Source organism: Geotrypetes seraphini, chromosome 5 (genome assembly GCF_902459505.1).
Source record: "Geotrypetes seraphini chromosome 5, aGeoSer1.1, whole genome shotgun sequence".
NCBI classification, from domain to species: Eukaryota; Metazoa; Chordata; class Amphibia; order Gymnophiona; family Dermophiidae; genus Geotrypetes; species Geotrypetes seraphini.
Genome location: NC_047088.1, coordinates 30,882,322 through 30,908,396, shown reverse-complemented (window position 1 = coordinate 30,908,396; position 26,075 = coordinate 30,882,322). Strand labels below are relative to the sequence as shown.

The window sequence follows — 26,075 nt, the reverse complement described above, 5'->3', positions numbered from 1 at the left end:
AATATCCAAAAAGTTCAGAAAATACAAAAAATTAATTTAAACCCCCCCAAAACTAATTAAAATTGATATTGTCCTTGCATAGAAGGTTCACAAATGGTTGACAAAAAAAATCAATTGTGAATGAAAAGAACGTCACTGCCAGCAGAGTATAAGTTTGCCAACAAGAAAGATAAATGCTATATAATTTCTAGTTTACACATTGTAATCTTGTTAAAGGATTACACTGTTGCAAGGAACACTGGTAGTGCTATGATGGTTCCTCTTCATACTGGTTTTCTACACGTGAGCCTATATGTTGGAGCACTGAGCACACCATAATTCTATATAAGTGCTAATTAACTGGTGATTTTGTTTTACTATATACATTGGTAATCTAATTAATTTAGGTAAAAATTATTTAACCTGCATGAGAGGTTGAAGTTTGTAATAGTGCAGAGATTTTTTTGATTCCTGATATTATATAAGTATTGAACCAAGTTTTTACCAACATTCCCTAGCCCTACCATTGCATTGGCAATCCTTGCCTGGCAAGCATGACTCCCCCCTGAGCTTGGCATGCATGCAACCTATTTGCAGTCAATAGGTGTCACCACTGAGCAATGACTGAGATTCCCCTCCCTGTCAGAGGCTGTGAATGCTTTCTCTGCAACATTTCCAGACACAGCCTGCAGAGTGAAAGCCAGGGCGGAGAAGTGAACCCAGCCACTGAATTCCTGAAGACTCCTAAATATGAGATGCCAAGTTACCCGGTTCCAGAATGGAGATTTTGAGACAGTCTGGATTTCTGAATCCCCCCATCCTGATGCATTATGGGACTTGCAACACTGATTTCAATATGCAGGACCAAATGCCACACTGCTTTGGCTGTAAGTCCAAAAACAGGACCATCCCCAAATCTCCCTCCTAGAACTGGGTAACTTGGTATTTCTGATGTCAGAACTCCAAAGTTAAAAAAACAGACATTCATACGTACACACATTTTCTCCCTGTCTGATTCTAGTGATACTTCTCTCTATAGAAGTGGTTCTCAGCCTCTCTTATGTCGTGACAACCCAGATAACGTTCATGTATGTGACGCACCGAACACTATTATGGGCATAATCCAAAAACAAAAACGTCCAAAAAAAAGAGCCTAAGTTGGCACTTGGACGTTCTAATCGCCGGGACATCCAATTACCAATAATTGAAACCATTTTCCTGGATGTCTAGCAAGACATTTCACCACAGTGCATCTAGAGTTCAAAGGGACGTATTAAGAGGCGTGTTATGGGCGGGCTTTAGGCAGGCTAGACTTGGACGTTGTGCGGGAATTAAACCTTTTACAAAATGTCTTGGACGGAACTTGAATATTTTGGGCTAGACCTCTTTTGGAAGCTTCTATGTGTCAAAAAGGTACCCAAACTGATCAGATGACCACTGGATACATTAAGGTATGACCCCCCTACTCCCACACTGCTCATTAACCCCCTCCCACCCCCCAAATCTGAATGAAAGAGTACATACCTGTCTCTAGAACAGCAGTACTTGGGTATGGGAATGCTTAGTAGAATATCATACATGTGATGGGATAGTGAACCATAGAGAGGAGGACCCAGGCCCATAAGCCACTCTCACCATTACATTTAGAGTAGGAGCCCACCAAAGCCCATGAAAACCCTACTATACTGCTATGTAAGTGCCACCTGCAGCCATTAGGGCTATTGGGGTGGTAGAATGGTGGGTATAGTAGATTTGGGGGGAGTTTTGGAGGGTGGTGAATTATATAATATACCAAAATGTTTTAGGCACAATGCTAGAAGTAGAATGGATTTAAAGGTGGCATTTTTATAGTCAGAAGAAAAACCTACGGGAATCTCCAACACCACTGAAGTTGGCCCATTTTCCATCTTCTTCAGTTTGTGGAGATGTTTCTGGGAACGTTGAGCCTCTGGATTTGATGACCCTGTAATTCCCAAAGCACATCCTTAAAACACAGGGCAGACGTACAGATTCATCTACAATTCTGACGACATTTCAATAGGCTAGCTTCCTTCAGTAACAGTTCAAGCACTTTCTAAGTACTTGAAGAAACTTTACAATGTGCCAACTCTTTTGGAATTCTTTTCATTAAGGAAGCGTTTTGATACAGCTGTCCAAGAAATGGCTCATAATCCACATTGCCCTGACTTAGGAGAAAAGTTCATGCCTGTTAATGTATGCAAAAAAACTAACCCACTTGGAGAAATTGCTCCAAAGCCACTGTGGGAAAACAAATGGTGATTCAAGGCCAAAACAAAGTTATCTCTTCTGTAACCAAGCCAGGGGGCTGTGAGGGTGGCTTTTCCTAGTGCCACAAACCTGTCTGCCCTCCAGCCCTCTCTCACCAAGCCTCCGTGCTGAAGGGCTCTGAGAACAGAAGGATCTTATCCACCTCCAAAATGAGATGACGTGCTGTTGGACTGGAGACGACTGTTCTCCAGTGAGCACTCAGTTAAGGAGGGAAAATAATTATTTCAAGGTTATCTCTTTAGTCTTTTTAAAAGGTTCTCTTGTTATAGTTTTGTTTTATACACATATGGCTGGTTTCCCTTCAGATACACATATGGGAAACATTTTTAGTCCAGCCTAAAGAATCAATTTGGTATCGTGTTAAAAGGCTTTAGCACAACTCCCATGCTATCAAGAATTTAGCATCGCTCTGACCCATCAGCAGCTTTGTGACAGTATTAGCTGAAATGTATTTATAGAACCCACACATTTAAATCAGCGTTCTTGTGAGTTTTGGACAAGTAACAAAACTCCTTCCTCTGTATCGCATGCCAGAGCTAACTTTGCTCTAATTACATAAACGAACACAAGAAACCAGTCTAGCCATGTGGGAACGTTTCTGTTTCCAGAACTGGTAAGGTTTCTCCCTTAGCCATTTAAAAAAAAGATAATGCAGACTCCCCCCTCAGAGATGAAATTCTCTCTCCTAACAAATTATCCTTTATTTGATTATAAAGCAGCCAGAGAAATTAGCATGTTTTTGGCGAAGTAGAAGGTCTTTTTTGAATGATATACACTTTAGAATCAACTATGATATGTAATGGAAATATGCGTAAATTGTTGCCTTTTTCACTCTACACATACTGCTATAATATGTAATGAAAATAATATATAACATTACCATACCATATCATTTCTTATATTCCACAAATTTCAACAAGGATTCATTGTGGCTTACAATAAGATTCCTAAATTTTCCGGTACAATTACAGTAAGATTCTTAGATTACGAGAGGCCCCTGAAACGTTCTCAGCCCAACCAAGAAGCGAATGATGTGGAGCCATGAAACTTAACAAGTTATTCCACACTTTTTGTTTCAATGAAGCAAATGCATCTAGTAAATGGGCACAAGTATAGGGAAACCAAGCAATTGTGACATCACCGATGAGGTTGGCTCTAAGGCATTGGTGGAATGAGGCATTATGACATCACAATGCAAGAAGCCGATGAAACATTCTCAGCCCAACCAAGAAGAGAATGATGTGGAGCCATGAAACTTACAAGTTATTCCACACTTTTCTTGACACTTTTCTATTTCAATGATATGAAAAGTGCTGAGTACTAGCAAAAACACCTAGGGCTCCTTTTACGAAGGCACGCTAGCAGTTTTAGCGTGCGCTTAGTGCGTGTTACAATGCTGCGCGCGCTAGACGCTAACGCCTCCACAGAGCTGGCGTTAGTATTTTCCGTGTAGTGCGGGGTTAGCGCGAACGGCATTGTAGTGTGCGCTAAAACCGCTAGCGCACCTTGAGTCATGAAAATTACCTCGACCTGCCCCTCCCCCCTCTAGTGGTTCTCGGTCTGCTGTCTGGTAAAAACTTGGGTTTGTGATCCTACACACTGGTCATGAGATTGTTCAGCCCTTTCCCAAAAAGCAATTGGCCTTTAAAAGGTAACTTGCTCAGTGTCACCCTAGAGCAGGGCTGCCCAAGTCCGGTCCTCGAGATCTACTGGCAGGCCAGGTTTTCTGGATATCCGCAATGAAGATGCATGAGAGAGATTTGCCTGCACTGCCTTCTTGGTATGCAAATCTTTCTCATGCATGTTCATTGTGGATATCTAGAAAACCTGGTAGATCTCGAGGCCTGGACTTGGGCAGCCCTGCCCTAGAGGATGAATCTTCAGCCTACTTTGATCCACAGCATTCTGCAGGTGGAAATGGCATAAGCAGAAATTTTGCTCAATACCCTGAATAGAGTATCTGCCACCTAATCTGCTCCCGAGATAAGAAACTGGTGATCCTTGCCAGCATCTGCCTCTGAATCACAGTGCAACTTGGAGTGGCAAGTGTGGGCAACATCAGATGCCTTTAACCCTGCATCTGCGGCCTCAGATTGTTTCTTTGAGAACAAAATCCAGTCTGCGATCATGGGTATCTCTCAACACCACTCTCCCTTCACTGGGGAGGGAAGTATGCTGGCCTGAGGAGCACAAGCACAAACCTTTGGTGGCAGACCTACATCTGGATGCCAGTTTAGAAAACAGCCCCTTAAACATTTGCAGTTTGTTTTTGACTCTTTGAAGGGTTTTCTCTGATCTTCAGACTTTTCTTTTTCAGTTTGTTTCATTCATTTTTCTTTTTACTTGCATTAGACCAGTGGTTCCCAAACCTGTCCTGAAGGACCCCCAGGCCGGTCGGGTTTTCAAGATAGCCCTAACGAATATGCATGGAGCAGATCTGCATTCCTGGCATCTCCATTATATGCAAATCTCTGTCATGCATATTCATTAGAGCTATTTTGAAAACCCGACTGGCCTGTGGGTCCTCCAGGACAGGTTTGGGAACCACTGCACTAGACTCTTTGTAATTCATTACACACATTAATTCATAGGTTAGTATGTATTAATTCAATTTGGGGTGCACCAAAAAGTTTTGAGGTGCACAAATGAACTGAATATACTGTACATTCACCAATGCACATCCATACTACATATCCCAGAAGACAGAGATGAGATAACAATGACCTAACAACTACCTATTATGTTTCTCTCTGACTATCTAGCATTATTTCGGACACCAGGAGAGCAGAATAAGCCATCAAAGCATGCAAAGCTACTTTTGACAGATGCATGTTTGCACGGTATTAGAATTACCTGATGCTGATGTGTTACTCAGATGAGATGCCTTCTCCCATGGGCTGTTTCCAGGGGCACTGCTGATACCGCCTGGCTTTTCAACCTGTTCCAGCAGGAATGGCTGCATGCCGCTTATAATGGAAACAAAATTAATATTTATTAAGAGACAAAAAATGTTTGATATTGATGATAAATCAGTGCTAGTTTGAGGGCAGAACCCAGGGGATTTACCTGGAAAGGCATCTCTGATGACCAGTATGCTCTCGATTGTAAAACTTTGAAGTTGATCTTTCTGGAACCTTAAACATTTAAAGCAAAGAAGTGAATCAAGAACTCTGGCACCCCCAGCTTCTTTAAATAATTACAAAATGTCACATGAAACTTGGACAAACAAACCGGTAAAAGATATTATTCTAGTTAAAACATGCATCGCTCTTACATTCCTATTTGTCCAGCTCCTACAAATGTAGGGTTATCAGATTTCCTCTTTAAAAAAAGAGGACACTTCTCCCTGCCCTGTTCTACTCACCAGCCCCACCCCACTCTGCCTCAGCCCCTCCCCCACATGAACCTTGTATTTCCTTCCCCGAGCTCGGAGCCATGTCTGGAGGACCTCCATGCATGTGCGGATGTCGGCGCCATGACATCATGTTCATGCGTGCATGTGTGTGTGTGATGTCATCACGTTGATGTCCGGCAATATACAGAGGCCCTCCAGATGCAGCCCTAAGCTCAGGGCCTTCCGAAACCTGGAAATTCCTCCGGGCACCCGGATGGTCCTCTAAAAAGAGAACGTGTCCGGCTTTTTTCAGACGTCTGGTAACCCTATACAAACGTACTGCAAAATACCCAGTCTTCAGTGGTTAGTGCCTTGCTCACCACTGATAGCATTATTCCTGTATATTCAAATCTGGGACCTTTGTGGGAGGTTTCAGCTTTGAATATCTGGTCATTTGTAAGTCGGCTAACACATATCCGCTTAAGTTGATATTTATCATTTATATAACCATAAAAATAGGATATTTATGTGCAGTGGCTTAGTAAGGAGGGAGCCGGAGGGCGGGGGGGGGGCGGATGGACTGCTCCGGGCACTGTCTTGGTTGGCGCACCACCACCTCTTCTCCCCCACTCCTTCCCTGCCCTTCCCCCACTGTGCATGCCTTCCCTTTTCTTCCGCCATATCTCTAACTCTTTGCTGGCACGAGCAGCATCGCCAACCTGCTGCAGCTCGCTCCCTGAAGTCACTTCCTGGTCACAGAACCAGGAAGTGATGTCAGAAGGACAGCCGAGGTTGGTGCAGGCAGCATGTTGACAATGCTGCATGCGTCAGCAAAATGAAAAGGGAAAGGGTGTGTATGTGTTGCAGGGGGAGGGCACTACCACCCTAGGCACTTCGCACCCTTGCTACTCGACTTTTTATATGGTACCAATTATCCATTAACCCCGGCTGCTTAAGTGCTGAATATCAGAACTTATGTGGCCAAGTGCTGACGGTGCTTCAGAACATCCCCAAGATAGCCAGCTTTGCATTCAGGCAGTGGCATAGTAAGGGAGCTGCAGTAAGGAGGGGGGGCGCGTCCAGCCCCCTAATCCTCTCCTTGTGGTACGTACGTGCCCATTGCCTTCCCTCCATACCTTTTTTACTTCCCCGGCGTGAGGTTGCTGCCCACGTCGGCATGGGAGCTCTCTCTGACATCACTTCCGGGACCTGCGCCCAGTAAGTGATGTCAGAGGGTGAGCCGATAATGAAGTGGGCGTGCTGCTCACACCGGAGAAGTCAAAAAGGTACGGGGAAGGGGACGCGGCAGGGGGGAGGGGCGGGGAAGAGGGTGGGGTGAGGGGAGCCGCTTACCCTTACTACGCCACTGCATTCAGGCACTAACTGTAACATTCAATGGCATTTAACCAGTTACGTGCCGCTGAATATTGGCAGCTAGCCCCAATCAACAAGACAGTATTAATAAGAAGAGAAAAAAAACTACCTCAGTTAGATTGATTATTACCCAAAGGAAATGAGAGGGAGTTGATTAGTCACAATATCTGTGTTTATCAAAAAGCAAGGGGTTAAAACTGCCAAGGACGAGGGTCTGATCCAAGGTGGCCGCGGTCGCAGGTTACTGAGCTACCGCTTGTAAAAGGTTCTTCTTAAAATTTAATTCCGGTGCTACTTTGCCGGTATACAATCCTAAATATGCTGAAGCGAAGAGGGAAGAGCGTCGCTGGAACCTCGCGACGCTCCGGAACAGCTACCTTTGGCAATATTGAAGATTTACTGAGGCGGATGCAAGGCGCCTCAGTCCCGTCGGTGATGCCCTTGTCTGAGACGCTTCCGGGGAACGGAATGGAGGCGTCTCTGCGGGCTTTCGAGACCACGCTGAGTCTCGACGCACGAGCACCTCCCCCTAATCATCAGGCCACCAGTTCCCCGGGGGTTGAGAGGCAGCCGGAAGTCGACATGCACTCTCCCCCGGAGGTTACCGGGGATGGTGAGGCAGATATCGACTCAGGTTCCCAAAGTTTTCAGTGGAGCCTGAGTAAGGACGAGGATGGAGCAGCATCGGGGTCAGAGCCGACCCAAAAGGAGAGAAACCTCTGGCTGGTGAGCAGAACTCTATGGCAATAGACTTGCATTCTTTAAATATTGTAAAACCCCAAGAAGTGACTTTGGACGCCCTGTGGGATCTGGTTGCCAATTTAGTTAAGACTGTGAATATTAATCATCAGCATATTGAAGGGAAGATAAAAATGCAAGAGAAGGAAATTGGTCAAATAAAACAAGACCTTGGTGAATCAAAAACAAATGTCCAGAATATTAAGGAAGAACTCAAATTTTCTAAATTAATTCAAGAGACATTAAAGAAGGACAATGTAAATTTAAGAAGGAAGATTGAGACATTTGAGAATTTCTCGAGGAGTAATAATCTTAGATTGATTAATTTTCCTCGAATTACAACAATTACTCCACGAGAAATGTTAAAACGATACCTAATAGAGATATTGGAAGTCCCTGAAGATTCACTGCCTCCATTCACGCAGGTTTATTACTTGTCAAATAAAAATCAGAATCAACAACAGGAAAGAAACCAAGGTCCAATTGATGTATCAGCTTTACTTGAGCTATCAGATAAGCAAAGTGCTATACCAGCAACATTAATAGTGACTTTAGCTCTTACTTTGGACAAAAATTGGCTTTTGAGACTTTTCTTTAAAAATAAAGAGAAAAAGGGTTTGGATTTTAAGATACAAATGTTTCCTGATTTGGCAAGAGACACACAAAGGCGAAGAAAATAATTTCTCTTATTAGAATCTGGAGTTTTAGATCTTAGGGCGACTTTTTATCTTCGTCACCCATGCAAGTGTATAATCTATCTATATATATAAAATCGAAGGTATGTATGTGTGTATGTGCCGCGATCACGCAAAAAACGGCTTGACCGATTTGAACGAAACTTGGTATGCAGATCCCTCACTACCTGGGGTGATATGTTCTGGGGGTCTCGCGGCCCACCTGCACACGTGGGCGGAGCTACAAACAGAAAATCAGATTTCACCCATTCATGTCAATGGAAAAAATGTAAAAAGCTGCCATTCTCACAGTAATTCAAAAACGGCTTGACCGATTTGAACGAAACTTGGTATGCAGATCCCTCACTACCTGGGGTGATATGTTCTGGGGGTCTCGCGGCCCACCTGCACACGTGGGCGGAGCTACAAACATAACTTCAGATTTCACCCATTCAAGTCAATGGGAAAAATGTAAAAAGCTGTGGGACCGATTTGAACTAAACTTGGTATGCTGATCCCTCACTACCTGGGGTGATATGTTCTGGGGGTCTCGCGGCCCACAACTCTATGTTGCTTGCTCAAGGGTGGGTTCACCCAAGAATTTATATGTTCTTGCTCCAGGAGGTGAAACTAAAAATGTTGTTTATAATCACGTTTTGCGTTAGTTGTATTGTATTCATTTTGTCAAATATTTCACATTATAATTTGAATATTGTACTTTTTATTAAGCTGTAAAAAAATAATTTCATTCACCACTATAAAGTATCTTTATTTGAATCCATTTACAGTGTTATTGCTATAATTAAATACCGGTGCAACGCCGGGGCATCAGCTAGTACAATATAATTCTCAGAAATATGTTTTCTTTGAGCCATTCCAGATGACGGTTTTTCTCTCTTTCTCTCGTCTGGAGAAGGGGAAGAAATGAGGGCATTAAATGTATTAGACGCCTGTATATCAGTTAACCGTGTGCTACGCTTCTTATGAACTATTTTTATTTTGTTTATATTACATCTTGGATCTTATTGTGGACTTGAATTGATTAAGCAATATCTTTTTTAATACATTTGGGGGAAAAATTTTTTTTTCTTTGTTTTAAGTCACTTTCTGTACAAGTTAAATCTTGAAATGTTAATTTGGAAATTATAAATAAATAAATAAAAAACAAGGAAAAGACCTCAAACGCCCAAACCTCACTATCCAGTGGGAGTCTTACTGGGGTATGATTTTTATCATCGGTCCTAAAACCTTATTGATGTGTTTAATTCTTAATTTATTTATTATCAAACAATTAAGTGAAAAATGTCACCAGCAAAATATCACATATTCATTAAAAGACCAAAAAGCACTTGACTTATTATGGTCGAAAGCCGTTGGCTTGCAGGAAATCTTTAAAAAATCTGTTAGATAGTCCTTATGAAGTCCTCATCAGAGACAGAGTTATACAAAACCGAGTATGTAGATTTTCTATGAAACGTTGTCGCTCTTCAGCGTTATGTTATGTCAGTATAAAGAAGGATCCTGCACGTTCGTTCATTTGTCATGGAGGTCCTTTCCTTGTCTTTTGATAAACACAGATATTGTGACTGATCAACAGTCTGCGTCTGTGTATGGCCGTTTGGAGGAGGATGGGCAGGGGAGGGCTTCAATGGCTGGGAGGGTGTAGATGGGCTGGAGTAAGTCTTAACAGAGATTTCGGCAGTTGGAACCCAAGCACAGTACCGGGTAAAGCTTTGGATTCTCGCCCAGAAATAGCTAAGAAGAAAAAAAAAAAAAAAATTTAAATTGAATCAGGTTGGGCAGACTGGATGGACCATTCGGGTCTTTATCTGCCGTCATCTACTATGTTACTATGTTCCTCTCAATTCCTTTGGGCTCGCCCCAATCAACCAATATACCCAGTCAGCGACCGGCTAAATCTTTGTAAACATCTGCCCCCTATTGTCTACGTGAAGAAATTTAGAGTAGGTAAAAAAATAAATGGAACAGCATGCATTTTTCTGTTACCTTGGGAGGCGGCTCTTCCCTTTGTCCTGAACTCCAGAATACGTCACCCGGCCCAGGGCACAGCGGTGTCAGAGCCATGTCAGACAGTGAGCTGCTATGGTGTGCCTCTCGGCTGGAACGGAAATTCTCATTCTGCAAATGTGTAAGTACACAAACTGAGGGGCTTAAGTGGAAGGCTTACCGCAAGGAGCAGCACAGGGTTAATGAGGGGTAGGCAAACATGTTAGTGGGCAAATGATACAGAAATGGTTTCCATGTGGGAGGTAGCCAATGTAGGCACTGGCGCTCAGTACTTTAAAATGTTAGCTAGGCAATTAGCTAGTCTGTCCCAATGCAGAGACATTTTTTAAGGAAGCACATGAGCACAACGTGAGAAAAATACTGCGATGTCTGAGGCGGTATAGAAGGGTTAAGTTGCCCTCTCCATCAAGGTAGAAAAGCTGATAAGCCACTCCGAGTTCTGTGCGGAACTCTTAATTGGTTTTTAATGGTGTGGTCAATTACCAATGATGAAAACAAAAAAGCTGTGGATATTGATGATCTGAAAATGATTTATTATGCACTCTGATACATAAAACTATAAAAACATAAAAATGCGAATGTAAAAGTCCAACCAGACCCTACACTGTCCGTGTTTCGGCGAATACGCCTTCTTCAGGGGTCCTAGAGGAGTTTGAAAAGAAAGTGATAATGAATAGTAATAAACAAAAAAGGATAATGGTGACTGTGGTACCAACCTAAAGCATGCATATTAGTGTCTACAGTATACTTGACCACACGAACAAAAGTGTGCCAAGCGACGTAAGAGAAAAGGAAACTATGGGGTGCCATCTTTCCATCATGGGCCAATCCTGGTACCTCATAGTTTCCTTCCTGAGGAAGGCGTGTTCGCCGAAACACGGACAGTGTAGGGTCCGGTTGGACTTTTACATTCACATTTTTATCCTAGCATTCGTTTTGAATCTGTCCCCTTTCAACTTTTCCGAATGCCCTCTTGTTCTTTTATTATTCGAAAGTTTGAAGAATCTGTCCCTCTCTACTCTCTCTATGCCCCTCATGATCTTGTAAGTCTCTATCATATCCCCTCTAAGTCTCCTCTTCTCCAGGGAAAAGAGACCCAGTTTCTCCAATCTCTCAGTGTATGAAAGATTTTCCATCCCCTTTATCAGATGCGTCGCTCTCCTCTGAACCCTCTCGAGTAACGCCATGTCCTTCTTAAGGTAAGGCGACCAATATTGGACGCAGTACTCCAGATGCGGACGCACCATCGCCCGATACAATGGCAGGATAACTTATTTCGTTCTGGTTGTAATACTCTTCTTGATTATGCCTAGCATTCTGTTTGCCTTCTTAGCGGCCGCTGCGCACTGTGCCGTTGGCTTCATTGTCATGTCCACCATTACCCCCAAATCCCTTTCTTGGGGACTCTCATTTAATAACATCCCTCCCATCGTATAGTTGTACCTTGGGTTTCTGTTTCCCACATGTAATACTTTACATTTCTCAACGTTGAACTTCATCTGCCATCTCGTCGCCCATTCCCCTAGTTTGTTCAAGTCCCTTTGCAATTCTTTGCAGTCCTCTTTAGTCCGAGCTCCACTAAATAGTTTGGTGTCGTCTGCAAATTTTATTATTTCGCACTATTTCCCTGTTTCTAGATCATTTATGAATATATTAAATAGCAGCGGCCTGAGCACCGAACCCTGCGGGACCCCACTCATGACCCTCCTCCAGTCCGAGTAGTGGCCCTTCACTCCTACCCTCTGTTTCCTACCCGCTAACCAGTTTCTGATCCATCTATGTACGTCTCCTTCCACTCCATGGTTCTTCAGTTTCCGGAGTAGGCGTTCATGGGGCACCTTGTCAAAGGCTTTTTGGAAATCTAGATATGGGCAGAGAACGGGTAAGTCATGGGCGTGTCTTCCAGGTACACATGTAATTTATAGAGTACTATACACTATCTGGGCAATTTTCAGCCATGCAGGGCAATATGCTGTCCTCTACGACGCTGACACCCATCTCAGATACCCAATGCCGAGCCGTTTCCAGTGACCGATATTGAATATTCAGGGATTTTTTTTGGGCCGGTGCTTTTAGGTCCTTTAACAAAGGCACGCTGCTGAACAGTGCATGGTAAATGCTGAACCCCCCCCATTCTGTTCCTTTAGGTGGCTCAGAATTTAGCTAAGCAAATATTCAGTGCCTGCTGGTTAAGTTAATAACGGGCAAAGACCAGGTCTGCTATTTTTGTGGTCCGATTTGCCTACTAAACCTAGCCGGCCAGCACTGAATATTTGGGGCTAGCCGCTAACCGTGAATATTCAGTGGCGATAACCAGTTATCTCCTGCAGAATATTAGCGATTAGCTGGCTAAGTGCTATTTAACTGGCCATTTAAATAGTGCTGAATATTGGGGGCATTGTGTGTTACTTGGTGCACCTAGGCATGCCACCTTACAGCTACCACCGATATGTTATAAGAGGATTTTTTTCCCATTTTATTTATTCATTCAATTTTCTCTACTGTTCTACCAAGGGAGCTCAGAGCAGTTTACATGAATTTATTCTGGAACTCAAGCATTTTTCCCTGTCTGTCCCGGTGGGCTCACAATCTATCTAATGTACCTGGGGCAATGGGGGGATTAGACTTGCCCAGGGTCACAAGGAGCAGCCAGGGTTTGAACCCGCAACCTTAGGTTGCTGAGGCTGTAGCTTTATCCACTGTGCCACAATTGCCCCCAGTTGGTGGTGGTAGTGGTGGTGGAGGGGAGGGAGAGGAAACATGCATCCTAAATAGGACCCTAAGTTTACTGTGTTGTCCCCAATCCAGACATTTTGCCCTCTGACAACTGCATACAAAAACAAAGCAAAACAATCAAAAACCAAGCTGAACCTACATCTCAATCTGCCCTGCATATTTACAAGTCGAGAAATGTAGTTTGGAAGCTTCCATAACAACTACTTCCATGTGTTAAGACAGAAAGGTGAAAAGCCACACTCTACAACAACAACAACAACAACAAAATCTTGTTTGGTAATTATAAGCAGAAAAATGTATTATCCTGCTGGGCTGTTGATGATGGGGAGGGGGTGTTATGACAACAGCCAGGCCCCCTGGACACACTGCAATAGACGGAAGAGGCAAGTGGAAATCCACCCAGATGACATCATTGTCTGACTTGCGCCAAGTGTGGCAGAGAAAGAGACAAGGTAGTAATCTGCCGCCTGTGATTATGCAGCTGCACATTGCAAGGCCGGGACTTCTACAATTATGCAAGAAGACAAGGAGGAGGGTACTGGGCTGTTCTACAGAGATGTCAAGTGCTATAATTTCCCAAGGTAGAGTGTTCTCACCATAAAATTATACCCCAAGCATCTCACTGCTCTTAGGCATGTTTACTTGCTCAAACAAAATAATATTCTTTTCTCACACACTGAAGAAGCAATATCAAGCATTTCTCAGAGTTAGGTTCCCCCCCCCTCCCTTTCACTTGACATAGGCTGCTAGACTACAAGCAATGGCTGCCAGCAGGGGACTTTTGCAAAGAAACTAGATCTCTCATCTGTTCCATCCTTCTCCACTTCCCCAACCAGAACGTACAACTTAGGGCTCCTGGAATCTGGGAGCTTGTATGCCTAAATGAATTCAAGGTTTCCCAAGCTCAATTCCACATTTTAATCTATTTGTTTAGTAGATGAAAGAGAGACACCAAAATGGCCCATCCAGTGTGCCCAGTTGATCATCTTTAGATAGATGGTTAGATAGCATTCCCGAATACAACTTAATGCCAGCTTCCATCTTCCATCCACCTGACCTGACCTAATATTCATCTCAAGCTACAAGCTTTCTAAGGGCTCTGATGTAATTGTAGGGTGGAAGCTGCTACTCCATGCAGGACAGGTTACCGCAGTACCTCCTTGGAAGTCTGATGCACTCAAGCAATGCTGTTTAAGACTGCAACCACTGTTTTGGGCTGTATTTGCAACTCCACACAGGCTACTCTGACTCCCTTCTGAGAAGCACAGTGCAGTCATCCCACTGCTGGTTTGGGGATGAACTGCCACTCAGTTTATTACTCAGGTTACTCCAATATAACGATTCTTCTGTGTTTATCCCACGATTTTGTTGGATTCATAAAAACTTAGAAACATTATGGCAGATAAAAGCCAAATGGCCCATCCACAGCATCCACTATCTCTTCCTCTCCCCAAAAGATCCAACGTGCCTGTCCCATGACTTCTTAAACTCAGACGCAGTCTTTGTCTTCACCACCTCTACCGGGAGACTATTCAACACATCTACCACCCTTTCTGTAAAACAGTACTTCCTTAAATTACTCCTGAGCCTATCACATCTTAACTTCATTCTATGCCCTCTCAGTCCAGAGATTCTTTTCAAATGAAAGAGATTCACCTTATGCACATTTATGCCACGTACGTATTTAAACGTCTCTATCATATCTCCCCTCTCCTGCCTTTCCTCCAAAGTATACATATTGAGATCTATAAGTCTGTCCCCAAATGCCTTATGACGAAAACCACTGACCATTTTAGTAGCCTTCCTCTGGACCGACTCCATCCTATTTATATCTTTTTTAAAGGTGCGGACTCTAGAATTGTACACAATATTCTAAATGAGGTCTCACCGGAGTCTTATTTAGGAGCATCAGTATCTCACTTTTCTTACTGGCCATACCTCTCCCCATACACCCTAGCATCCTTCCAGCTTTCATCATCATCTTTTCAACCTGTTTGGGCACCTTATGATCATCACATACTAACACACCCAAGTCCCGTTCCTCTTTCATGCACAAAAGTTCTTCACCCCCTAAACTGTACTGATCCCTCGGGTTTTTGCATTTCTTAGTACTAGTGACCTGGGTTGGCCACCATGAGGACGAGCTACTGGACTAGATCGACCATTGGTCTGACCCAGTAAGGCTATTCTTATGTTCTTATTACTGTCTTGTTTCTGTTTTTCCAAGAATCATGCCAAAAGTGACATTTTCTCCACTGGGATGTCCTGCTGGGCACTGGATATCCAGCTGCAGTACTGTTACCTGGTTTAACACTGCTCTGTGCAGGGCGGGAGTACAGGGACTTGAGCTGCTCCCTGATCCAAGTCTGTTATGAGGCACTGCTTGATGTCCCAGGCCTACCCAATGAAGATTAATTTGGGCTACATCTGTCTTCATTTGTCTGTCCTCAGCCTGAAAATAAACATGAAAGCAGTGACATGTTTTTTTTAAATTAAATCTATCAAAACATACATCCTTGTTTTGAACGTTTCATTATTGAGTGCATCTCAACAGTGCGGAGGTTTATGTTTATTATTTAATCCACAAGCCTGCGTTTAGGATCAATAGGGACCCCCGAAGAAGACTATAGTGTCGAAACACGAACCGTGTTGGATCCACATGTTCTCAGAGGTTCAGCCCTAGACATTTTTATGTGAATTATCTATTTGTTTTAATAAAGCCTCCATCTTGGACATCAACTCTCCCCAATTCTTTTGTTTTTTGGTCGTATTCCCTTTGTGGAGGGATCAGGGTCAACTTTCTTGTTGCTTTGAACCATTCCTTTAACATCAATTTTTAATCTGTGACCAGAGTAACCTAGAAATACAGTATAATTAATGTCACTAATTATGGGAGCTGTGCACATGTTTAACAAGCACATTAAAGGGGGAATTCATCAAGTGAGGGGGATATTCTATAAATAGCACCAAAACTTAGGAACCAATAGGCAACCTACCAGCGCCTAAGTTAATTGAGAAATGCCATTTAAAATGGCAAAAAACAGTAGAAATAAAGCGCCTACTGGTGCCTAAATAAAAGGCACAAGAATCGGGCCTATGTTGGCGCTTTATCGCCACCATGGACGTGGATAATGCTGGAAGTGGTGTTAGGCACAGTAGAGTACCTACGTAGGCACAATTCACAATAAGTTTCCAATTGGCCCAGTTGCCTGAGGCCCCCTCCTATGGGCGTGGCATTAGGCATCTGGGCTAATCAGGCCCTAGACCCCTCCCTGGTGCATCCCACAATTCACTGGAAAGGGGCAGACCTGCCATTCAGAGGAAGGCGGGGCTGCCGGCCGGCGGGAGGGCCATCACCAAAACATTAGAGGGTGGTCCAGGGGGATGAAGTGGGTTTAGGGGGGTTCCTAGTGGGGGTAGAGGGGTCTGGGTGGGGTTGGAGAGGAGGATCCGGGGAGTGGGCTTTGCAGTCTGGCAGGATTTGGGGGAGTGGTGGCCAGCAGGACAGATTGGCCATCCCTCCTGCCGGTGAAGAGTTTAATCACATGGGAGCTTCGGAGGGGGGCTGGTGTCAGGGATTGGGCATTGCTCCTGCTGGTGAACATTCAGGAAGGATTTGGGGGATCATACAAGGAGAGATTGGGCATCTCTCCTGCTGGGGAACATTCAGGGAGAGGTCACCCCTCCTGCCTTGATCGTTGCAGGAAGGGGGGGGAGACAATTCCAGGATTCTCTAACCGGTGTTGTTTATGACAGAATCGTGCTTTTAGGTGAAGGACTGGCCCCTCCTTCGCCTAAAAGGTCTTGTTTTGGGCATTTGGGACTTGGGCGATTTTTTGGTCGGTAATGTGTTCTAAACATACACATAGTGGCAGTCTGGGCGATTAAATTGCTGAATGTACAGGTAATAATAATAATTTATTTTCTTGTATACCACCCCACCGACAGTTCTAGGCAGTTCACAACAGAAAACAGAGACATTTCAGCAGAACATACAATTTCAAAAATACACTACTACATACAACAGCATTGCTTAAAATACAATTTCAATACATTGCTATCAATTAACACAATAATAATAATAATAACAATTTATATACCGCAGGCCCGTGAAGTTCTATGCGGTTTACAATGATTAAAGATGTTACAGATTGAGTGGAATAAACAAAGTACAGACTTAGTGATTAACAGTTCTAGAGATCGTTTGTTGAGGACTAAGATTGTATAGGTTGGTTTCCTAAGTATTTCAGGAACAGATGTGTTTTTAGGCGTTTCCTGAATTCCCTATAAGTAGTAGGCACGAGCAGTTGTTCCAGATCTTTACCACATAATGCTGCTTGATGTGAGAAAAGATGTTGGTGATGACTTTTAAATTTACAACCTCTACCGATGGAGAAACAAAGTTTGGGTTTGAGCTTTGCCTATATCTGTTGGTTGTGAAAGAGAAAAGGTTCTGTTATATATTTAGGGGCTAAGCTATAAAGTACCTTGAAGCAAAAACAACCAAACTTGAATTTCGCACGTGCCTCCATCGGCAGCCAGTGTAGAAGTTGATAGGAAGGTGTTACGTGATCAAACTTCTTCAGTCCACAAAGTAGTCTAACCACTGCATTTTGTATCAGTTGCAATCGCCGCATATTCTTCTGGGGGAGTGCCAAGTAGGCGATGTTACAATAATCGAGTTGACTCAGTATAAGGGATTGTACCAGAATTCGAAATGATGAGACATCGAAGTAAGCTCTGATGGAAGTAAGCCATTCTTGAAAAAACCCAACATTTTAGACTTTTTTCCGAGAATGGACGTTTCCCGGCTGCCTTTGTGCGCCTAGGGACTTAGACCAAAAGGGGACTTAGAATACATAAAGCCTGACACAATGAATTTGTATGAGTGCTAGGTGGTACTTCTGAGAATCTATATTATTATTCACTGTGAAGGGAGTTAGGAGGGGTAAGAGAATATGTACCCTTCCAATTTGAAGTTTGAAGTATAGAAATGAGATCACTTGAACGCAAATGGAGGAAAAACAAATCACCAGTTAATACCGAATTGTTTAAAGAACATTCTAAATTTTACAAATCAAAAATTACTCTTGCTAAAACTAAATATTACTCAGCCCAAATTCTGAAAGCTACTAATTCTTCAGTACTATATCGTATTTTAAATTCAATTACATATTCTAATAAGTCGAAAAATTACGAAAAGGAATCTAATCTTACTGCTCAAGATCTCTCAACATATTTTATCAATAAAATTAATAAAATTAGATCAACTTTCACCACAAATCAATTATTTAATTCTGTTCAAGAACAAATTGAACTCTGTTTACTTTCTTCAAAATGTTCATTCTTTAAAATACCTAATCTGACAGAGATTGAAATCCTCATTAAGTCTATTAATATAAAAGGCTCCTTAGCTGATTCTATACCACCATTTCTTCTTAAGCGCTATTTTAAAATATTCGGTCCAGCAATTCTCACACTTGTCAGTGAAAGTTTAAAACAAAGCTACATGCCAACACTCTGGAAAAATTCAACTATCCGTCCTATCATTAAAGATCAAAAAGTCAGTATTAATGACATGTCAAATTACAGACCAATATCCAATATTTCATTTCTGTCTAAAATAACTGAGAAAGTAGTTTTTAATCAATTATCTGACTTCATTGAAAATACTAACGTCTTACATCCAAACCAGACAGGCTTTAGGCAACACCACTCGACAGAACACTCATTAATAGGAATGACCACTTCCATACAATACTTCTTAGATCACCACCAATCAGTTCTATTAATTTCATTGGATCTTACAGCTGCTTTTGATACGATCGATCATGAGCTCTTACTAAACAGGCTTCAGTCTATTGGAGTCACAGACCAGGTACTTTCTTGGTTCCAATCCTATCTATCCGATCGTACATCACATGTGTTATTCAATAATGAAACCTCTAATACTTTTTCTTCTACATTCGGTGTTCCACAAGGTTCTATTTTGTCTCCACTCCTTTTTAACATTTTTCTTGCTCCACTCCTTACTCTATGTCAATCCATCGGCTTTAATGTTTTCGCCTACGCCGATGACATTCAATTATTACATCCTATTGATCCCAATAATCCTGCGGATTTCTTAACAATTAACACGAAACTTGAAAAAATATCTCAATGGCTAAATAACAATTGCTTAGCATTGAATATTAACAAATCAAACATATTACTCTTCCCCTGGAAAGACAACTTAAATCTTAACTTTCCAATCACTATCAAAGGTCACTCACTGCAAGAAGTTAAAAACATAAAAATCTTAGGAATCATATTTGATCATAAACTAACATTTCATGATCATATCAGTAGTATCGTTAAATTCTCTTTTTTTAGACTCAGACAAATTCGTTCTATTTCCCAATTTCTCTGTGCTAAGTCTCTTAAAATCCTCATCCACTCTCTTGTTATATCTAAGATAGATTATTGTAACGCTCTGTATAATGGTATTGCTCAAAAGGAAATCAAACGACTTCAGATTATTCAGAATACATCTATTAAATTGATTACTAAAGCAAAGAAGTTCGACCATGTTACACCACTACTTAGGGATGCTCATTGGCTACCAGTTACACATCGGGTAATTTATAAAATTTGTTTACTTACATTTAAGACTCTTTTCTTCAAAACTCCTGCATTTATCTATAAATATTTGATTCCATACTCCACCAACCGAACATTAAGATCTACAGAACAACATTTATTATCAATCCCATCTCTAAAAATCATAAGCACCCGTCGGCAGTTAATTTTCTCTGTATCAGCTCCCCAACTTTGGAATTCTCTCCCTATCTATTTAAGGGAAGAATCCAATATAGAAAAATTCAAAGGAAAACTTAAATGTTTTCTTTTTAACGATGTTTTTGCTAATTAATCTTCTAATTTTTATAACAGTATATTATTTATTCATAAGCTTCATTGAAGCTTTAAGTCTTTCCCTTTCCCCTTTTGTGCTTTCCTTATTTGTTTCTTACTCTTTAAATATATTGTAACTCTTCCCCATATTATTCCTCATGTATCTTGTTTGTTAATGTATTGTCTGTCTTTTAATGTATTTTTCCCTCAATATTTGTAATTTTAGTAATTTGTAAAACGCTTAGAATTTGGATTAAGCGTTTAATCAAAATACAATAAAACTTGAAACTTGAAACTTGTTAGGGCATTAAAGCGCAGAATAGCGCTCGCTACATTGCTTCACGTGCTAGGCGCTAACGCCAGCATTGAGCTGGCATTAGCTCTAGCTGCGTCGCTCGTGGTAATATCCTGCGTGCGCTAAAAAAGCTAGCACACCTTAGTAAAAGGAGCCCATAGCAACATGATGACAGATAAAGTCCAAATGGCCCATCCAGTCTGCCCACCCGCAGTAACCATTATCTCTTCCTATCCCAGACAAAGTCTCTGTCTCCACCACTTCTTCCGGGAGACTGTATCACGCATCTCCTATGAAAGTATACATACAAGATAGCTCTTTCAAGCTTACCTCTTTACTTATGCTGGGGGTCTGTGATGGGCTTTGTGGAAGATTCTTGCTCTTTTGTTTGTGGTCATGTTGGAGAAATAATAACTGGGTCTGATCTTTGGGCAGGGTACGATGGCCCTTCTTACTGTGCTGCGCCTCTTCCACCTTTCTCTGCAGGTAACCAAAAGTCAATAATAATTATTTTTTTAGTTCCTTTTTCTATTATGCACTTCTGACTGCTAACTACCCACCCAGATGGAGAATCTGCTTTGTTATAACAGTAATATGGTAACAAGTTTAACCACCAGTTCCTCGAAGAATTAAAATGATAGTTGCAGAATGCCCAATAAAATGTTATGGTTATGTAAGGGGTTCACAGACCTGCCCTTGAATACCCCCTAGACATGAAATCCAAATATTTATGAACTACTGTGCCATACAATGGAGGCAGAGTGTGGGAATTATTTGTGCATCTCATCATGAATATTCTGAAAACCAGACTGGCTAAGAGCTATTCAATGGAAGGTTTGAAACCAGTGGCATACCAAGGGGGGGGGGGGGAGTTCCGGATTGGGTGCAGTCCATAAGAGGGTGCTCCGAGAGAGGGCCAAAGTCATGGTCTGATTCCAGAAACTTTTTTCAACAGTGGCAAGAAACAAGAAACAAGAAGTAGGTGGGATCCGACAGAGAGGAAGACCTGGCGCTGGCAACAACAGCGAGTTCTGAATGTTGCACTGCTGACTGGGGGTGACTAAGAGAGTGAGAGCAAGGGAGGGAGTGGGAGAAACATGCTGCATCCAATTGAGGAGAAAGAGGGAAGGAGGGAGAAGGAAGATGAGGGAAGGGAGAGGAGAGGCAAATGAGATGCCAGACCATAGGGAAGGAAGGGAGAGAGGGAAAGGAAGGAAAGGAGAGAGGGAAAGGAAGAAAAGGAGATGCTAGACCAGGGAGAAATGAGGGAGGGAAATGAAGAGAGGAGATGCCAGGGCATGGAGGGAGAGGGATAGATGGAAGGGAAGGAGAAATGCCAGAGCATGGGAGGAGGGAAGCAGATGCCAGACCATGAAGGGAGCTAGGGTGAGAAGAAGGGAAGGATAAGAGAGAGATGCCAGAGCATGGGGGAGGGAGTGGAGACAAAAAGAGAAAAATGGAAGGGACAGAGAAAGAGGGTGGATGCTAGATGGAATAGAGTGCAGAAAAGATGAGAAAAGCAGAAACCAGAGATGAGAAAAGGTTAAAAAAAAAAGATTTTTTTGTTGCTTTAGAATAAATAGTATTGTAGCTGTACTGATAAACATTTATAAATAGAAAATTAAAATAAGGTAATCTTTTTATTGGACTAATTTTAATACATTTTTTTATTAATGTTTAGAGACCAAAATCCCCTTCCTCAGACGTATCAAGGGGGGGGGGGGCAGGTGGGTATACTAATAATATTTTTTATATGAGGGTGTGTTAAAAAATTATCGGCCTCAGGTGTCACATACCCTAAGTACGCCCACTTCTTGAAACACTCTGCTCTAAGACATACAAGGTAAATATGACAGACAGGCTAATAAAGACAATCCACTAAAGCCTGTGAAACTGAACATCAAGGCCAGGGCACAAGGAAAGCTGGTGGGGGGGGGGGGCAAACTTGTGCCTCATTTATTGGCTTCCCTTGTTGGCATGATGCAGGCAGGCAGGGCAGGAGTGCACTGGGAGAGGTGGGTTTTATTTTTTTTTTGGGGGGGGGGTTGCCCAGGGCATGTTTATGGCTGGCTGGAGGAAAAAATTATGAATAAACAATCACTTTGCCTCTGTTCTAATGCAAGGAATAAAACAAAATTATAGTAACAAATACAATGTACTACCCTGTTTCCCCGAAAATAAGATCTATCCCGAAAATAAGCCCTAGTTAAGATCGACCCCCCGAAGCTCCCTCCATCCCTGACACTAGTGCTGCAAGATTTGCTAAAAAAGTCAGACTCGTCGATTCAGCAACCCCCTCCCTGCTACTTTAGGAGGCCTCGGAGCATAGGTATGTCAGTCTCACGGTGGGAGGGTCGGTGGGGTTCTGCTGCACAAGGGGAAGGGTGAGAGAGAAGGAATGATGCTGCACATTGGGGGGTGGGGGGGAGAAAGGAAAAAAGGAAGAATTAGGGTAGAGGAGAGGAAGGGCGAGATGATTGTTGTACTTGAAAAAAAATAAGACATCCCCCAAAATAAGTCCTAGTGCGTTTTTTGGACCCAACATTAATATGACACTGCCTTATTTTCTGGGAAACACGGTATACACTACCTGCTTTCTTTCTGACTTTTTCTGTCTTTCGTCCTCAGCACATTTCTGCTCTTCTTTACCTCTCTCTTCTTTCCTCTGCCCGTCTTTTGTCTCCGCCCACCTCTGCTGACATTCCTGCCACTTGCGAAGCTCCTGCTCCTTCCTTTGATGCTGCAGACATGGCAAAAGAAAGCGGGCCAGTTCTTGTGTTGTTTCTCTCTGGGTCACTGCTGTTACATGCAGTGGCGTAGTAAGGGTGAGCGGTGCCCGAGGAGGTGGTACCCCACCCCTGCCTTCTTCCCCGCCACCCCTTCCTTAAGTTTAAGTTCCCTTTCTCCCTGTACCTTTTTTAACTTCTCTGCCATGAGCAGCATGCCCTTGTCGGGTATCAGCGTGCCCTCTGACGTCTCTTCCTAGGTGCGGGTCCCAGAAGTGACACCAGAGAGAGTGCCGATGCCGACGCGGGCGGCATCCTCAAGCCAGGGAAGTAAAAAAAGGTACGGGGAAAGGCAAGGGGCGCATGGCAAATAAAGGAGCAGGGGGTGGGGTGGAGAGGGGTGTCGCACCCTTAGGAAGACCACGCCTGGGGTGGACTGCCCCCCCCTGTCTACGCCACTGGTTACATGGCTTCAAAAGGACCTCTAATCAGGCACCTTATCTGTCTACAACGTAGTATCCTGATTGCAATACACCACAAACGTAGGAAACTTAGGCCCTCTTTTACTAAGGGCTCCTTTTACTAAGGTGCGCTAGCGTTTTTAGCGCACGCAGGAAATTACCGCGTGCTACACTTCTAGAACTAACGCCAGCTCAATGCTGGCATTAAGGTCTAGCGCGCGCTATTCCGCGCGTTAAAGCCCTAGCACACCTTAATAAAAGGAGCCCTAAGGTGTGCTAACTGAATTAGCATGCGCTAAACGCTAACATGCGCATGTTAGTCTATGGACGGGTTAGCGTTTAGCGCGCGCTAATTCGATTAGCGCACCTTAGTAAAAGAAAGGGTTACAGAACTCACCAATCACATTCAAAAGAAAGGATTCAACAAGCTCTAATAATTTTTATGATTTGTCATATGATAGGAAACACAGATCACATGGTTTGTTGGTTCGTGTCAAAATATTTCATTATCTTAACTTCAAAAGTCTTATCTTCTTGGATTGTTTACAGCAGTGTTCTTCAACCTTTTGACTCCTATGGACTGGCGGAAATAAAATAATTATTTTGTGGACCAGTACTGGTTCGCGGACCGGCAGTTGAAGAACACTGGGCTAAGTCGTGCCCGTCTCCACTCAGTCTCCGCTCCAGACCACACCCCCATAATAGTACTAATTGTAACACCATTTTTTCCATTCATTTTTCATATATACACACAATATAATTGTATTAACAACACATAATGGTTAACCACAAAACTAAAATACACAAAGCATACTGTATGCTTTTCAACATTCATTCCTACCAGAAAACAGATAACCCCATGCAAATGCAGGACCAAAAACTAAAAGTACTAATATTCACAAACAAACCCTAAGAAGACTCTGCAACAGTACAACCCCAGAGGAAAAGAAACAAATACATTTCTTCCTGAACAGACAAATCAATCACTAAATAAAATCCTGAACAGACAAATCAATCACTAAATACAAAAAAATAAAAGCATTTCTCCTACTGTTGTTGTCTCTCTCCCTCCATATGCCTTGCCTTCTGGCCTGCCCCCCGGTGCTATCTTTGGGCCGGTCCACTGTGCGATCAACGCAGCGTCTTCGGGACAGCTCCCTGAGTGCTGCATTGCACAAAGCTGTGGGCAGCGCGTCCCACACCTCATCTGGAAGTCTTTCCTCTGACATTGTGACATCAGAGAGAAGGCTTCCGGTTCAGGCGCAGGCCGCGCGTAGGAGCCTTTTCCCATGACTTTGTGCACTGCAGCACTCAGGGAGCCGGCCCGAAGACGTCGCGTTGATCACACCGTGGACCGGCGGCTACAGAACACTGTCTTGGGCCCAATGGAGGTGCCGGCCCTATGGACCGGCAGAAAATTTCTGTGGACCGGTGGTTGAGGAACACTGGTTTAGACATTTCTTCAGTGTTCTATCTAGGAAGTCATTGAGGCAGTGCTCTGGTCTTGCAAAATATTTCGCTACCAAGGTATCTCTCTGGTTAGCTTTGTGGTGTGTAATGTGGTACCTATATGACCACGGAGCTGTCTGCCGTGCTAGGTTCTACCTTGTTACATATCATACTATCATGTCAAACCCATCTGAGAAATAACCGTTTTTGTAACAGAAAGGCATTTTTCTGTTTCAGAAATGGTCATGATCGCCACTGGATCTTTGTGCGTGCTCTGCAAAATTTCCAAACTTTAGATGTCACATCGAAAATGCCCCTCAATATCATTCAGCGCAGAAATAGTGAACAAAGATTGCTCTTCTGGGGATCATGAACTTACGCAGGTACCGCATTAAACGCCACAAAGTTACTACGGCAATGAAACATTTCGACACCAGAAAAAGAGGTCTTAGCCGAGATCTGAGTTTCTTATTACATGATAAAGCATAAAATGATACTGCTTTGTCACCTCTTGATCACCCATCTATCTCTCCCTGTATCTCACCCCCTACCTTTCTCTGTCATTGGAACACTTTTACGTTTCCCTTATAAATTCTGATATTATCATCTTTGGCTCATTTACCTTTTTAAAGTATCTGTATATAATATGTAAACCACTTTGACTGTAACCATAGAAAAGCGGTATATCAAATCTCATCCTCTTTCCCTTTCTCATTTATTACCTCTAAAGTGGATTAACATGGCAATCGCAATTATGGACCCTTTTACTAAAGTGCGTTAGATTTCACAATTACTCCTTAACGCAATAAATTAATGTGCAAATTTACCCCCTCTTTTACGAACGCATAGTGCGGGTTGTAGCGCTGGCAGCAACTGCTCCGATGATCATAGGAATTCTACGAGCGTTGGAGCAGTTGCCGCCACTGCCGGCGCTAAAACCCGCACTATGTGTTTGTAAAAGAAGGGGTTAATGCAGCAACTGGGGGCAGGGGAGTGCCAAGATGTTCTTTGCAGGTCTTGCATTAAAATGTCCATTATCGTGGGGTACCCTAGTTGCAACTGGGCCAGACACACTTACCTCCCCTTTCTATATAGCGTGAC

The 26,075-nt window shown here is 42.9% G+C and overlaps 1 protein-coding gene across 4 annotated transcripts in view; it reads right to left on the bottom strand.

Annotated features, from left to right (window-relative positions):
* Positions 1-26,075, bottom strand: part of NRK (Nik related kinase) — a 277,334-nt gene that overhangs the window by 86,272 nt on the left and 164,987 nt on the right. For all 4 annotated transcript variants that reach the window (XM_033946124.1, XM_033946125.1, XM_033946126.1 and 1 more), the window contains 7 exons: positions 22,929-23,078; positions 20,669-20,818; positions 15,455-15,604; positions 10,396-10,527; positions 5,335-5,402; positions 5,122-5,234; positions 1,848-1,942 (listed from right to left, as the gene is read on the bottom strand). In XM_033946124.1, coding sequence (XP_033802015.1) covers positions 1,848-1,942; positions 5,122-5,234; positions 5,335-5,402; positions 10,396-10,527; positions 15,455-15,604; positions 20,669-20,818; positions 22,929-23,078 — 858 coding nt within the window. The remainder of the gene's footprint in view (positions 1-1,847; positions 1,943-5,121; positions 5,235-5,334; positions 5,403-10,395; positions 10,528-15,454; positions 15,605-20,668; positions 20,819-22,928; positions 23,079-26,075) is intronic.